Source organism: Hylobates moloch, unplaced genomic scaffold, assembly GCF_009828535.3.
Source record: "Hylobates moloch isolate HMO894 unplaced genomic scaffold, HMol_V3 SCAFFOLD_9, whole genome shotgun sequence".
In the NCBI taxonomy this organism is placed as follows: domain Eukaryota; kingdom Metazoa; phylum Chordata; class Mammalia; order Primates; family Hylobatidae; genus Hylobates; species Hylobates moloch.
This window is the reverse complement of record NW_026652284.1, coordinates 37,078,215-37,092,219: the sequence shown is the minus strand read 5'-3', so window position 1 is coordinate 37,092,219 and position 14,005 is coordinate 37,078,215. Positions and strand designations below refer to the sequence as shown.

Sequence of the window (14,005 nt, the reverse complement as noted above, 5' to 3'; positions counted from 1 at the left end):
TTTTTTTGAGATGACATCTTGCTGTGTTGCCCAGGCTGGAATGCAGTGGCTATTCACAGGTGCAATCATGACGTATAGCCTCAAGTTCCTGGCCCCAAGCAATCCTCCTGCCTTAGACTCCCAAGTAGCTGGGACTACAGACCTGTGCCGCTGAACCTGGCACTTTAAACAAGTTTTTATTTATATTTTATATATTATTTAATTTTTTTTCAGACAGGGTCTCTCTTGTCCCGGCAGGAGTGTACTGGCGTGAACATGGCTCACTCCAGCCTTGATCTCCTGGGCTCAAGTGATCCTCCTACCTCAGCTTCCTGAGTAGCTGGGACTACGGTCACACGCCACCATGCCCGGCTAATTTTTGTATTTTTTGTAGATAGAGGGTTTTGCCATGTTGCCGGGCTGGTCTCCGGAGCTCAAAGGATCTGCCCCTACCCCTCTGCCTCCCAAAATGTTGAGATTACAGTCCTGAGTCACTGCACCCAGCTGAAACAACTTTTAAATAAATGTTTTACTCTAATTTTGTGTTTATAAGAAATTTTATATATATATATATATATATATTTTTTTTTTTTTTTCTTTTGTGAGATGGAGTCTCTCTCTGTCGCCCAGGCTGGAGTGCAATGGTGTGGTCTCGGCTCACTGCAACCTCCGCCTCCCGGGGTCAAGATTCTCTTGCCTTAGCCTCCCGAGTAGCTGGGATTACAGGCGCCCGCCACCATGCCTGGCTAATTTTTGTATTTTTAGTAGAGACAAGTTTCACCATGTTGGCCAGGCTGGTCTTGAACTGCTAACCTCGTGATCTGCGTGCCTCGGCCTCCCAAAGTGCTGGGATTACAGGCACGAGCCACCGTGCCTGGCAAAATATGTTTTTAAAACATAAAACTCTTGAAGTATTTTTATAATTTTTATACTTAAAGCACTTGCACAAAATAGAGGCTTTGCAGAATTTGATTCCTAGTTCTGTTATGTACCCTCTGTAAGATTGAGGGAGACATTCCTGAAATAAAACATGCTGTTTATCCTTGTGTTACATTGGCCAGAATATTTTTATTTTTATTTTTTAAAAATATCCTATTGAGTGGCCCATATGGGGATTAGCCGCCCAAATATTGGCCAGACTTTGATCACAGGGCCACAAGAATAAGTTCAACTAGGGAATGTTTTCTCTTCCAAACTGTAACATAAAATTGGGGTCCTATTTTTAGGTGGAAAGAGAAAATGAATGGGCTTTTCTATAGGGGATACATTTAAATTTCTTTTGAAACTTAGTAGGGAAAAAGTTAGAAGCTTCTCCAGTAAATAATGCTTGTTACTATGGAAAGCATGTTCTTATGGAATGCTTGTTCCTATGTAGAAATTAAGATAAAGAGGTAACTTAATTTAATTCTATGTAAAATCAGTGATTTGTTTCTGTGTATGAAGCTGAATATCTTGTCTTTGTGGTTGTGTGCAGCAGAGGGAAGTGCTTCAACATTCCTCGGAGGGGAGGTGTTGGAATAATGACCCTAGAGCAGTAGTTTCCAAACCTTAAGTCACATAAATATTAATTGGGGTGTTTATTGAAATTGCAGATTCTCGAGACCCATCCCTTGGTATATTTGATAAAGGAACTTGCAGTGTACTTTTTAAGTATAAACATCCAGGTGATTATGGTGCTTGTTGTTGATTGCTGTGTTGGATTGTTGGAAACTTTGCTTTGGAGTAATTAATACAAATGACTTTAAGGCTCTCCTGAACCTTTTAGATGCATTGCTGAATATAATTGTGTTTTCTCCCACTTAAATATGGGAAATGAGAGAAATGGGATCAGAAATAGCTACTGAGTCTTTCAGTTTAGCAGTTAAGTAAAGTGGTCATATTATAACTGCCATTACAAGTAGCGCATCGGGAGAAATGATTCGAGGTATGAAAGGTGGGATGCAAGTTAAGACTTCATTTTTAGATTGTGCTGATTTTAAGATACCTTTGAGAAATATAGTCAGCAAAATCTCTGATTAGGCAGTTAGATGTCACAGATTTGGGGACCTGATGAGGCAGTTAGAGTCACAGATTTGGGGACCTTTTGTTCTTTTTTTTTGAGATGGAGTCTCGCTTTGTCGCCCAGGCTGGAGTGCAGTGGTGCAATCTGGGCTCACTGCAAGCTCCGCCTCCTGGGTTCACGCCATTCTCCTGCCTCAGCCTCCCGAGTAGCTGGGACTACAGGCGCCCACCACCGTGCCCGGCTAATTTTTTTTTTTTTGTATTTTTAGTAGAGACGGGGTTTCACTGTGTTAGCCAGGGTGGTCTGGATCTCCTGACCTCGTGGTCTGTCCGCCTCGGCCTCCCAAAGTACTGGGATTACAGACGTGAGCCCTTGCGCCCGGCCTTGTTCTTAAACAGTTAATAGCATGGAAGTGGGATGAGATTGCTTAGGACAAAGGATACATGGCAAGGAAATACCAACTTTTCTTTTGCCCACCATGAGGAGATAATTACCCTTCTGTGTCTTTTTTTATTTTCCTACCAGATTTGAAAATTTTTTTATTATTGTACTTTAAGTTTTAGGGTACGTGAACACAGCGTGCAGGTTTGTTACATATGTATACATGTGCCATGTTGGTGTGCTGCACCCATTAACTCATCATTTAGCATTAGGTATATCTCCTAAGGCTATCCTCCCCCCTCCCCCCCAAACTTGAAAATTTAATCCTAGTTTTGTTATAATGTGTTTGGTATGTTAATATTATGTAGTAGTTTCAGGAAATTTTTAATGACAGGTATATATTGTAGCTGTATTATATATATTGTAGCCATATACACAACAGTGATTTAAACTTTAATTTTACCCTTATATTGTTTCATTGTTTTGTTACATAAAGTTTATCCTAAAGCTGCCTCCTTACATATTTTAAGTCCAGCCTAAAGGTTTTTCTGTACATGGCGAACTATAACAAGTGGAAGTATAAACAGACCGCAGCCTACTCTTGTGCCAAAGACTAAATTTTGGCTGAATCAAATGTAGCCAACTGTTCAAATAAGGCAAATACCAACCTGTAACCAATCCAGCTGTTTATCTCACTTCTGTTTTCTGTATATCACTTTTCCTTTTTCTGTCTATAAAAATTCCACCACAGGGCTGCGCTGGAATGTCAGAGCCTACTCTGGCTGGCTCTGTGATTCGTGAATCACATTCCTTGCTCAGTTAATCTCCTTTAAATTTAATTCAGCTGAAGTTTTTCTTTTGTCACGTTGCTGCCACCCTTTTTAATGCCTAACCCACCTTTGACAGCTCTATTTTGAACCTTATTTAACTTATTATTTATTAGTAAGCCTTTAGATCCATAAAATGTCTTTGGTCAGAATATGTAAACAACCATTTAGCTGGGTATAGAATTCTTTCTAGTCAACAGCCTTTTCACTTAAAGTGCTATGTATAGGCCTTGCTTTACAGTTACGTGGTTTTATATTATCGAAAATTCTGAGGCCAGCCTACATTTTTTGTTTGTAAATAGCTGTTTTTTTTGGTGTGTGCACAAAAGATTTTTCTTTATTTTTACATTATGAATGTAAATGTGAAAATGTGTACAATATGAATATTGTTTTCTGTAATCCTTTATCTGCAGGCCACTTTTCTCTTTTCTGTTAATGTCAACAAATATGTTGAATCTTTGACCTTGAGTTCTGTTGGTTCTTTATTCTTTTTCTCTTCATTTGGAGGATTTGAATTTTCCTGCTCACTTACTTTTCATGTGTATTTGATTTGTGCTGTTTCTGTGATTTGTGAGGTTTTGCATTCTTCAGTGATAGTATTTGTTTGCTTCTGTTATCACATTTCAGCTCCCCCTCTTAACTCTGTTTTGCTAATGGAATCCCTTGATCCTAGAATTCATCTTGATTTTATTGAGCACAAAGGACTGTGTTTAAAACTTATGTCTGCTTTCTGTACTTACTGTTTTTAGAAACTTTATATCTTTTTTCTTCTAAAAAATATTAAATATAATAAAATTGTAAATTCCCTTGACCTGCCAGTTTATACTCAAGCCCCCTCTCTCCCTCTCATTACTGAATCACTGATTGGTTGTCCCTATAAGACATTTTCCATATTGTCATAATTGAAATTATGTACTATATGATCTTTTAAGACATTTATCTTTCACTCAGCATGGTTGTCTTTGCAATTCATCTATGTCGTTGTATAACTCAATTCTTTGTTCCTTTTTATTACTAGGTAGTTTTCTATTACATGGATGGACGACCATTGTGTCTGTTCCATTCATCCTTTGAAGGATATTTGGGGTGTTTTCCTTTTGGGGGTAATGTAAATAAGGCTCCTATAAAAATTTATGTATACTTAAAATATGTATATTTTTAAATCATACAATAAAATTCACTTTTGGGGGGGTGTACAGCTCTAGGAATTTTAACATATGTAGATTTGTGTAACCACCCTATCAGGATACAGAACAGTTTCGTCATCCCCCACACCCTCCCTTATATACTAGCCTTTTGTTTTTCCATGCTTCCCCCATGCCTAAGCCCTGACAGCCACTCATCTGGACTCATAATTTTGTAATCTCCTTTGTGGTTGCAGAGAGGCTTCAGGACTGTCTTTGGGCTTTTTGTGTTTTGTCATTGAACCAGTAAGAGGATCATTGAGTTTAGTTATTTGTCTCAAAATGGGTAGTTTTACCCTCCCCACCCCATTTCTTTCATTGCATGGTGCTAGTTGCATATACCTTTCTCTTTGCAAATGGGGAGATGGGAGAGTCATGCTGTAAATTGATTTTACCAGTTAAGCGATTCACCAGCCTGTGGAGATTTAAAAGGGAAAGCCAGTATAATGGGTTGTGCTAGGTATTTGACTGACCCTTAAGTTTGAAACCACTGTGTTAGGAACCAGTTTTCCTTGCTTGTTAGCTGGTTAGCATATAGGGTACGATGTGTTTTTGTCCAGTTTTCTTCCTGGTACTTTTAGCCTTGTGTAGACAGAATTTGTATTTTCATTTGTAGATTTTCTCTTTGATATGCTTGTGCTTGCATTTGGACTTCCCAGCATAGCTGCTTTCAAATACTTCGGTCATTTTAGTGCTGAAGGAAGGATGTGTTGCCTGTCTATTCTAGGTCCTTCTTCACTTCATTGAAAAGAACAGATTAGTGGTATTTTGCTAAGATTTTCTTTACTACTTATGCATTTTTTTTTTCAATAAAAGTAGCTGTAAGTCATTATTAGTGTCCAGTTTTAATATGGCCTTATCTGTCATGTATTTAGCTGGAATTTCTCAAAGCTTCTGGTATGTGGATGTACTATATCACCAAGTGAATATCTTGGAAACCTTCGGTAAAGGTTGGGTTTCTTAAACCCAACCTTGGGGGAGGCAGCACTAATTGCAAAAGACTGCTACATTTGATTAGATTAAAATCTGTCCATCAAAAGATGCTTTTAAAAAAGTTTAAGAGGCCTGGCTGGGCATGGTGGCTCACGTCTGTAATCCCAACACTTTGGGAGGGAGGCCCAGGCGCATGGATCGCTTGAAGTCAGGAGTTTGATACCAGCCTGGCCAACATGGTGAAACTCTGTCTCTACTAAAAATACAAAAATTAGCCGTGCATGGTGGTGCGTGCCTGTAGTCCCAGCTACTCGGGAGGCTGAGACAGGAGAATTGGTTGAACCGGGGAGGTGGATTGCAGTAAGCCAGGATTGCACCACTCCACTTCCAGCCTGGGTGACAGAGCTAGACTCCGTCTAAAAAAACAAAAAAAGCAGCAACAGCAGCCATGTTTTTTAAAAGACTAAAAGAAATTTGAACTTAACTGACTAAAGATTTGTATTAAGAGTATATAAGCTAGTGTGGTGGTACATGCCTGTATTCACAGCTACCCAGGAGGCTGAGGCAGAAGGATTGCTTTATCCCAGGAGTTTGAGACCAGCCTGAGTAGCACAATGAGAACCCATCTCTAAAATAAACGAATATATTTTTAAAAGAATATATATAGAAATTCTGTGAATTAATTTAAGAAAAGATAACCAATAGAAAAATAGTCAAAGATGTGAATAGGCATTTAATGAGAGGAAAAACATGTAGCTGATAAGAATATAAAGGCTTACTAAAAATGAGGGAATATGAGTCAGGACTACAGTGAGAATATTTTATATCCATTCATTTGGCAAAATTAAGAAGTTTGACAGTATCAAGTATTGGAAAGATTGTAGATCAACAAGACCTCTTACACAGTTGCAAATGAGAATCTAAATTGATAAAGCCACTCGAAGAAGCAGTTTTGTATTTTCCTGTAAAGTTGAACATAATCTACTTTATAATTCAGCAGTTGTTTTCTGGGATACATACCTAGTAGAAACTTTCATGTATAAGAATGTTAGGAGCAATCAATAGTTTTTTTTTCAAAAAAAAAATGGCAGCAGTTCAAATGTCCATCACTAGGAAAATGGCCAAATATATTGGTGCCAAGACAGTATAATAGAATAGTTAAACTGTAGTTACATGCAAAAGTATTGGTAACTATACTTTTGCTTCATCTTTTTGGTTGTAAATAAACTTTTTGGGAGAGGCCGGGCATGGTGGCTCACGCCTGTAATCCCAGCATTTTGGGAGGCCAATGCGGGTGGATCACCTGAGGTCAGGGGTTCGAGATCAGCCTGGCTAACATGGTGAAACCTCTTTTCTACTAAAAATAAAAAAAATTAGCTGGGCGTGGTGGCACACACCTGTAATCCCATCTACTCAGGAGGCTGAGGCAGGAGAATCACTTGAACCCAGTAGGCGGAGGTTGCAGTGAGGCGAGTTTGTGCCATTGCACTCCAGCTTGGGCAACAAGAACGAAACTCTGTCTCAAAAAACAATAAAAGTAAAAAAAATATAAATTTGGGGGGGAATAAGAATATGTGAAACATTCATACCTTTTATCCAGATTCACTTATTATTAACATGCTTCCCCATCTGCTTTATGGTTCTTTTGAACCACTTGAGATAATTTTCTCCCAAAAAACTGTAGTGTTTTTTTCCTATAGGAAAGAATAAGGGTATTATCTTGCATAACCATAATATTCTGTCAGATGATCATGGAATTGCTTATTGCTTTCTTCTAGTAGCAAATCCAGTCTAGGATCAGGTAAAGGATCTAACTTGTTACAACAGTTTTGAATAATAAGTTTAAAAGGGTTATACTAACCTGCCTTCCCCAAGTTTGGGGAGATTTTAACTAAAATTTACATTGAGGTCTATAGTTACTGTATCTTTCATTTCCTTCCTATGTTCATGTTTTTCTTTAAATTCTTGAGCTTGATTATGACAACAAACAAGGACTTTAAAAACCTAATTTCATCTCTTGTCATTGCTAGATATTTTTTATTGACTGATTATTTTGGCAACAGGAGTTCCTCAGCTTGCCTTGCCAGCCAACAAGGCTCTTCCTGTGGAGGAGCCAACCTGTCATATCCTGTCTGCTTATATAAAACTTGAAATGTCAGGCCCTCTATTTTAGAGTGAAGGGTATTGGTGAAGCTTCAAATTGTAGGAGAAATCCATGCTAGTTAGTATTTGTTTTACATTTAAAAACATAATTTTGATATATTTGAGTAAAATCAAGCTTGATGAATGAATAACCAATACGCCATTAAAAGAAGTAGTAATTCCGGGAGTGGAAGATAATTAAAAATACAAAACAAAATTGTAATTTGTATTGTTAGGAAGGATTCCTGTGTAAAAAAGAACAGAAAACCAGAAAGCGTTATTGGAAATTAGAAACATAATTATCAGAATTTAAAAATCTGAGTAACCAGATTAATAAAATGTCATGTTTTAGATCCAGTTGATGATCTGAAACTTCAGATTAGAGAAAAATTTCAAATGTGCAGCAATAGAGATGAAAATACAGAACGGGAAAGATGTGATGGAAAGAGAGGTGCTCCAGTATTTGTCTAAAAGAGTGTTAAAAGAATACAGGAAACAATAATCAAAAGGAGGAATGATTAACGAAAACAGATAAATATTTTCAGATGGAATGGGAGGAATACATGAGCCCAGGAGTTCAAGACTACCCTGGGCAACATAGTGAGACCCTGTATTTACGTGTGTGTGTGTGTGTGTGTGTGTGTGTGTGTGTGTGTGTGTGTGTGTGTGTCAGGGTCTCACTCCCATTGCCCAGGCTGCAGTGCAGTGGTGTGATCATAAGTTCACTGCAGCCTCGACTTCCCAGGCTCAGGTGATTCCTCCACCTCAGTCTCCCAAGTACCTGTGACTACAGGTATGCGCCACCATGCCCATCTAATTTTTCCTTGTTTAGTAGAGACAGGATTTTGCCATGTTGTCCAGGTTGGTTTAGAACTTACAGACTCAAGCGCTGTGCCCGCCTCGGCCTCTCAAAGTTCTGGGATTACAGGCATGAGTCACCACACCTGGCCTTTACAAAAAATTTAAAAATTAGCCAAGTGTGGTGGCAAGTGCCAGTATTCCCAGCTACTTGGGAGGCTGAGTTTGGAGTATTGCTTGAGCCCGGGAAGTTGAGGCTGCACTTAGCTGTGATTGCGCCACTGAACTCCAGTTTGGGTGACAGAAGTCTGTCTCTTAAAAAAAAAAAAAAAGACTGGGCATGGTGGCTCAACGCCTGTAATCACAGCACTTTGGGAGGCTGAGGCGGGAGGATCACTTGAGGTCAGGAGTTTGAGACGAGCCTGGCCAACATGGTGAAACCCTGTCTCTACTAAAGATATAAAAATTAGTGAAGTGTGCTGGCAGGCACTTGTAATCCCAGCTACTCAGGAGGCTGAGGTAGGAGAATCACTTGAAACCAGGAGGCGGAAGTTGCAGTGAGCTAAGATGGCGCCACTGCACTCCATCCTGGGCGACAGAGCAAGACTCCGTCTCATAAAAAAAAAAAAAGGAAAAGAATAATAAAGGACAAAGACAAAATCTTAAAAGCTTCCTGAGTAAAAGACAAATTACCTACGAAGAAAGGAGAATCAGACTGTCATCAGAATTCTATAACCCTGGATACTCAAATTTAAAATCTTATATTTGGGTTGAGAGGGGTGGAGAGGAGTGGTTTATGGTATTATACCTGTAAAGATGAATGTTTAGTTATATCAGTGAGGTGGATTGGAGGGTCGAGGGAGTAAAAGAAATGTAGACTTAAAAGAGCTTAGCCACGTACTGTTCATGAAAACCATACTTAAAATGTTTCAGCAGAATGAAAAATAATTCAACAAAGAACAACAACCCATAGCACTTGGTTATACTAGAACAAATATCTCTCAGCAGGGACCCTATGTGCATTTTATGTCACACAGGTTGACATTGTTTATAGAGGATCAGAACTTTTGGCCATCTCATCCTGCCTACTTAATTGGCATTATGGTCCTTCACACCGGACAATGTGGGCCCTTGGTTGGGAACCACTGACCTTGGAGAATTGAAGGAAGTTAAAAAGAAATAAAATTTCTAGATAGCCTTTGTCGTATTGGAAGATAACCTTTGAAAGAGCAGGATTGGCTTTGCTCTCTGCTGAATCCCTAGCACCTAGAAAAATGCCTAGCACACGGTAGGTTTTAAGTAGACATTTGTTAAAAGTGGAAATGCTTTGAAGAATCTCTTCCCATTTGCAAAGTATGAATGTCTGTAGGATTTTTTCTTCTTTATAGGTGTAATCGCTGTGTTACTTGATCATTGAAGTTACATAAAATGCTATTGGTTTTTTTCATATGTAGAAATGGACAGTAGGATATAAAAGATTTAATTATATTTAGAACAGAATGTTATGAGATGGAATGGGAAGAGTTTAAAGAAGAGTAAATCACTTATTTTCTGATCTTTCTGACAGCAACATAATTGTTTAAAGATATATCAAGGAACAGTACCTTAAGCATATTGTTTCAAATCATAAGCACAGCCACTGGAATAATTAAAAATAGTGTGACTTGTAGTACGGGAGAAGTGGGATATACCATATTCACTGTGATATGGTAAATTACTCATTATGTACAATGGGAATTGATAGCATCTGAATTGATAAGCAATTTTTGTATTAGTATGCTGTTTAAATTTATAATGGCAACCCCTCAGAGGAACTGAATAATAGAAGGGAAAAGAAAACTAATAAAAATCCTGAGTATATTTGTCCAGTATAAATTCAAATAATCTGCATAGCAGTATCTACTTTTGACTATTGAGGTGATTCTTTCTTTTGAAATTTTTCCATTGTTGTAGTGAATGTGAGTCATTTAAATCCTCCTGTATTCCTTCATTCTTGTAAATCTTCATTAATTAGGAAACATAATCCGAGACTATTTTTGGTTCAGTTGCTCTTTTAATTCCACATAGGAATAATTAGAGTTTTCAATTGCCTATAACATTGAGATAAACTTTCAAATCATGGCATTACCTATTCCTCCATAAAGAGATGGAGCCCTACAGTTTATGCAGAAATAAGCAAGGCGTAATTATAGTAAAATTGCTAGAATTTTCTGTGTATTTTAGTTCTTTATGCTGTTACATAGTTGGTCATTTATTTCTTTTCTCTTTTTCTTTTCTTTTCCTTTCCTTTCCTTTCCTTTCTTTTCCTTTTCCTTTCATTTTTCCTTTCTCCTTTCCTTCCCGTTCCCCTCCCCTCTCTTTTTCTTTCCAGAGCCTTGCTCTGTTGCCCAGGCTGGAGTGCAGTGGCACAATCTGGGCTCACTGCAGTCTCCACCTTCGGGATTCAAACGATTCTCGTGCCTCGGCCTCCTGAGCAGCCAGGACTACAGGTGTGCGCCACCACGCCCGGCTAATTTTTGTATTTTTAGTAGAGATAGGGTTTCACCATGTTGGCCAGGCTGGTCTTGAACTCCTGACCTCAGGTCGTCTGCCCACCTTGGCCTTCCAAAGTGCTGGGATTATAGACTTGAGCCACCGTGCCTGGCCAAGTTGGGCATTTCTGAAGATTTAAGTTTTAGTTCTTGATGCAGTTTTTTTCATATTTGGAATAACTTTGAGATGAGATGATGTTAGGTCTATCTCAGAGTACTCAAGTTTGTGTTAACATAGAAGAAATTACTTCAAAAGTAGTTATACCTATGACAACAGCAAACATTTCCCTGGCAGTTTTTAATAAAGTGGATTGAAGTCTATTACCCTTTGGTAAATTTTTCTGTGGCTATAGTTCTCTGTTGCTGAAAAAGTTGATTATAATTAACAGAAACAGATTTAATATATAAAATCTACTTTTGTAAAATTTGAAGAATGTTTTTCTAGAAAGTAAAGTTGGGCCCAGGATGTAACATATTTGATACAATAAACTTTTATGTAACATATTTAATTAAATTATTTAATTAAATAATGTAACATTTGATTAAGTAATTCCTTGATAAAAACATTGATATTTTGAATAGTCAAGATGATTGAGTTTTTACTGTAGTAGTACTCTATTCTGAACTTGGTAAATATTTTTTATGAGTTAGAATTGGAAAGGGGGTGCTTCAGTTAACATATTGATTTGTTTTTATTTTTTCTCAGATTATTAATAGTGGTGATGTTCCAATGCTGATAACTTTATCAAGTTAATCATAGATCTTTGGGAGATACTTCTTCCATACTATAATTGTGAGGTCATAAATTGGACAGAATTTCATTTATAGTCATTTCTTGGTATATACAGGGGATTGTTCCAGGACCCCTGCGAATACCCAAAATCTGCACATACTCAAGTTCCGCAGTCGCTTCTCCCTCCATATAGGCATGTTTTACATCCCTTGAATACTGCATTTTTTTTTTTTATCTCTTTCGTTGAAATAATTCGTTGTAAGTGGACTCCTGCAGTTCACACTAGTGTTGTTGAAGGGTCAGCTGTGTTTCTTTTTCTTCAGCAAATACATGATAACTTGAGTAGCAATATATTTAACCTTAGGTGGATATGAAATATCTTATGTTTCCAGAAATAATTTAAATTATTGAATTATTCCTGTTTAATAGTTTATTTTAAATGTGACATGCAGTTTCTTAATTTAAGGGATGTGTGTCCAAGGAAAGAATATTTTTTCATGAATAGAGAGCTGTAGTTACTGAAGATAAGAGTTATTCTTCCATAAGGGTCATTTGAGGTGCTTAACTGACTTTACCTGTTTCTTGGAATGGCTTGAACATTTTTTTTAATTTATAAAAATCTGCTGGGTATTTTACCCTACTCACACATGAATACTGTTGAAGTTGTGGAAAGATATCACAGCTCCATTCTCTGTACTTTGGCCTTTGTTGTATTAAATGAGTAGAGATAGTGTTTGGTCTGTTGTGCATTGCTGTCTCAGTTACTTATGACTGTCTAATAGATTTCTCCAAAACTCATTGGCTTAAAACATACAGTTTACAGTTTTTGCATGTCAGAAATCTGGGCACAGCTTGTCTGGGTCCTCAGCTTTAGGGCCTCTCACAAGGCTGCAGTCAAGGCTGGGCTTGAGGTCTCATTGTGAATACTCTGCTGGTGAAAAATCTGCGCCCAGACTCATGGTTGTTGGCAGAATTCGGTTTCTCAAGCGTTGTTGGACTAAGAGCCTCAGTTCCTGTTGGCTGTATGCCAGAGACTGCCTATACTGTGTTCCTTGCCACAGGGACTTGCCCACAGGAGGCTTGCTTCATCAAAGTAAGCAAGCTGAGAGGGCAATAGAGTAAGCTGAGGAGGCAGTAGCTACCAGGACAGAAGTCACAGTCTTTGTAACTTAATTACAGAAGTGACACTCTGTTGCCTCGGCTGAATTTTTTTTTTTAATTTCTTAAATTTCTTTTAATTTTATTTTTATTTTTAAATTTAATTTTTTAATTTCTTTCATTTTTCTTTTCTTTTCTTTTCTTTTTTTTTTTCCTTATTCTTTAATTTGAGATACTGGGGATTGAACCCCTGCTGAATTCTGTTGATTAGAAGCAATTCACTCATTGGGTCCAGGTCACACTGAGGGGAGGAAATTTATAAGGGTGTGAATACCTGGATGCAGAGACCATTGTGGTACTGCCTGCCACAACTCTTTTGAACCTTTTTATGGGTGGACCATATGGTTATATCAAATCATGGTACCTGGTTTGAATTTTTGGTGGTCTGGCAGTGTTTGTTATGATTATCAGGTCTTCAAATTTTTATTTGTAAACTGAAAAATTAGATTAAAGCCTTACTCAATTTAAAACATATTATCTTTATTTCTAGCAAATACAGTTTTGATTGGGAGTCTCAAGGTGTCAAGGTGAATTTTTAAGATTGGCCTTGAATTATAATATGTAGGATTTCATAATAAAGTCAAGACAGGCATTCAGAGCCTAGGGTATTGTGATATGTTGAAGTAATCTAAAATAGCTAAAACTTAGGAAGGGGAGGCAGTACAGAAAAAGAGATAAAGTTGGAAAGATGAATCACAAGTTGAAGAAATTGTTATTCAGCAGGCATTTTTGAACATGCTAGACACTTAAGGGATAGAGCTCATTAAGGAAATTTCTGTCTTCAAGGAGCTAAAGTCTGATAGTATTGAGGAATCATTTTTAAAGTTTTTAAGGAAGTTACATACAAATTAGATATATTGAAGTGTCACTTTAGAAATATCTAAGCCTTCAGTCAAACAAGGATTGCAAAAAGTAAGGGAAATATCTAAGTCATTGCATGTGTTATATAGAGATTTACAGCCAGGTGTGGTGGCTCATGCCTGTGATCCCAGGATTTTGGGAAAGTGAGGTGGGAGGATTGCTTGAGGCCAGGAGTTCAAGACCACACTGGCCAACACAGACCTTGTTTCTATATTTAGAATAAAAACTAAATAAATAAAAATTTACATTATGTTTCAATTACATAGGAAATTATGTGAATGCCAGTAAAACCTTTATTTTACTACTGTTCCTTCATTTTGTTAACAGTTAGCATAAGTAACATTATATGCATAAAATTGTACTTACTGTTGATCTCTAGTTAATAAATATAACTTACCAGATGTTGAGTTAATCATTTTCATTGTAGAGAATCCTCACCAAACTTTACATTGCACTCTAATTTCTGAGTGAAATTG

General features: G+C 37.5%; 1 protein-coding gene across 4 annotated transcripts in view; it reads left to right on the top strand.

The window, feature by feature from the left end:
• The window catches only part of YTHDF3 (YTH N6-methyladenosine RNA binding protein F3), a 136,238-nt gene that overhangs the window by 18,669 nt on the left and 103,564 nt on the right, over positions 1–14,005 (top strand). The window contains exon 5 of one of the 4 annotated variants that reach the window (XM_058443786.1): positions 10,618–10,866. The exons of the other annotated variants lie outside the window; for them this stretch is intronic. Within the exon in view, the coding sequence (XP_058299769.1) occupies positions 10,618–10,719 (102 nt within the window). The 3' untranslated portion in view covers positions 10,720–10,866. Of the gene's footprint in view, positions 1–10,617; positions 10,867–14,005 lie in introns of those variants that run through there. 4 annotated transcript variants of the gene reach the window in all.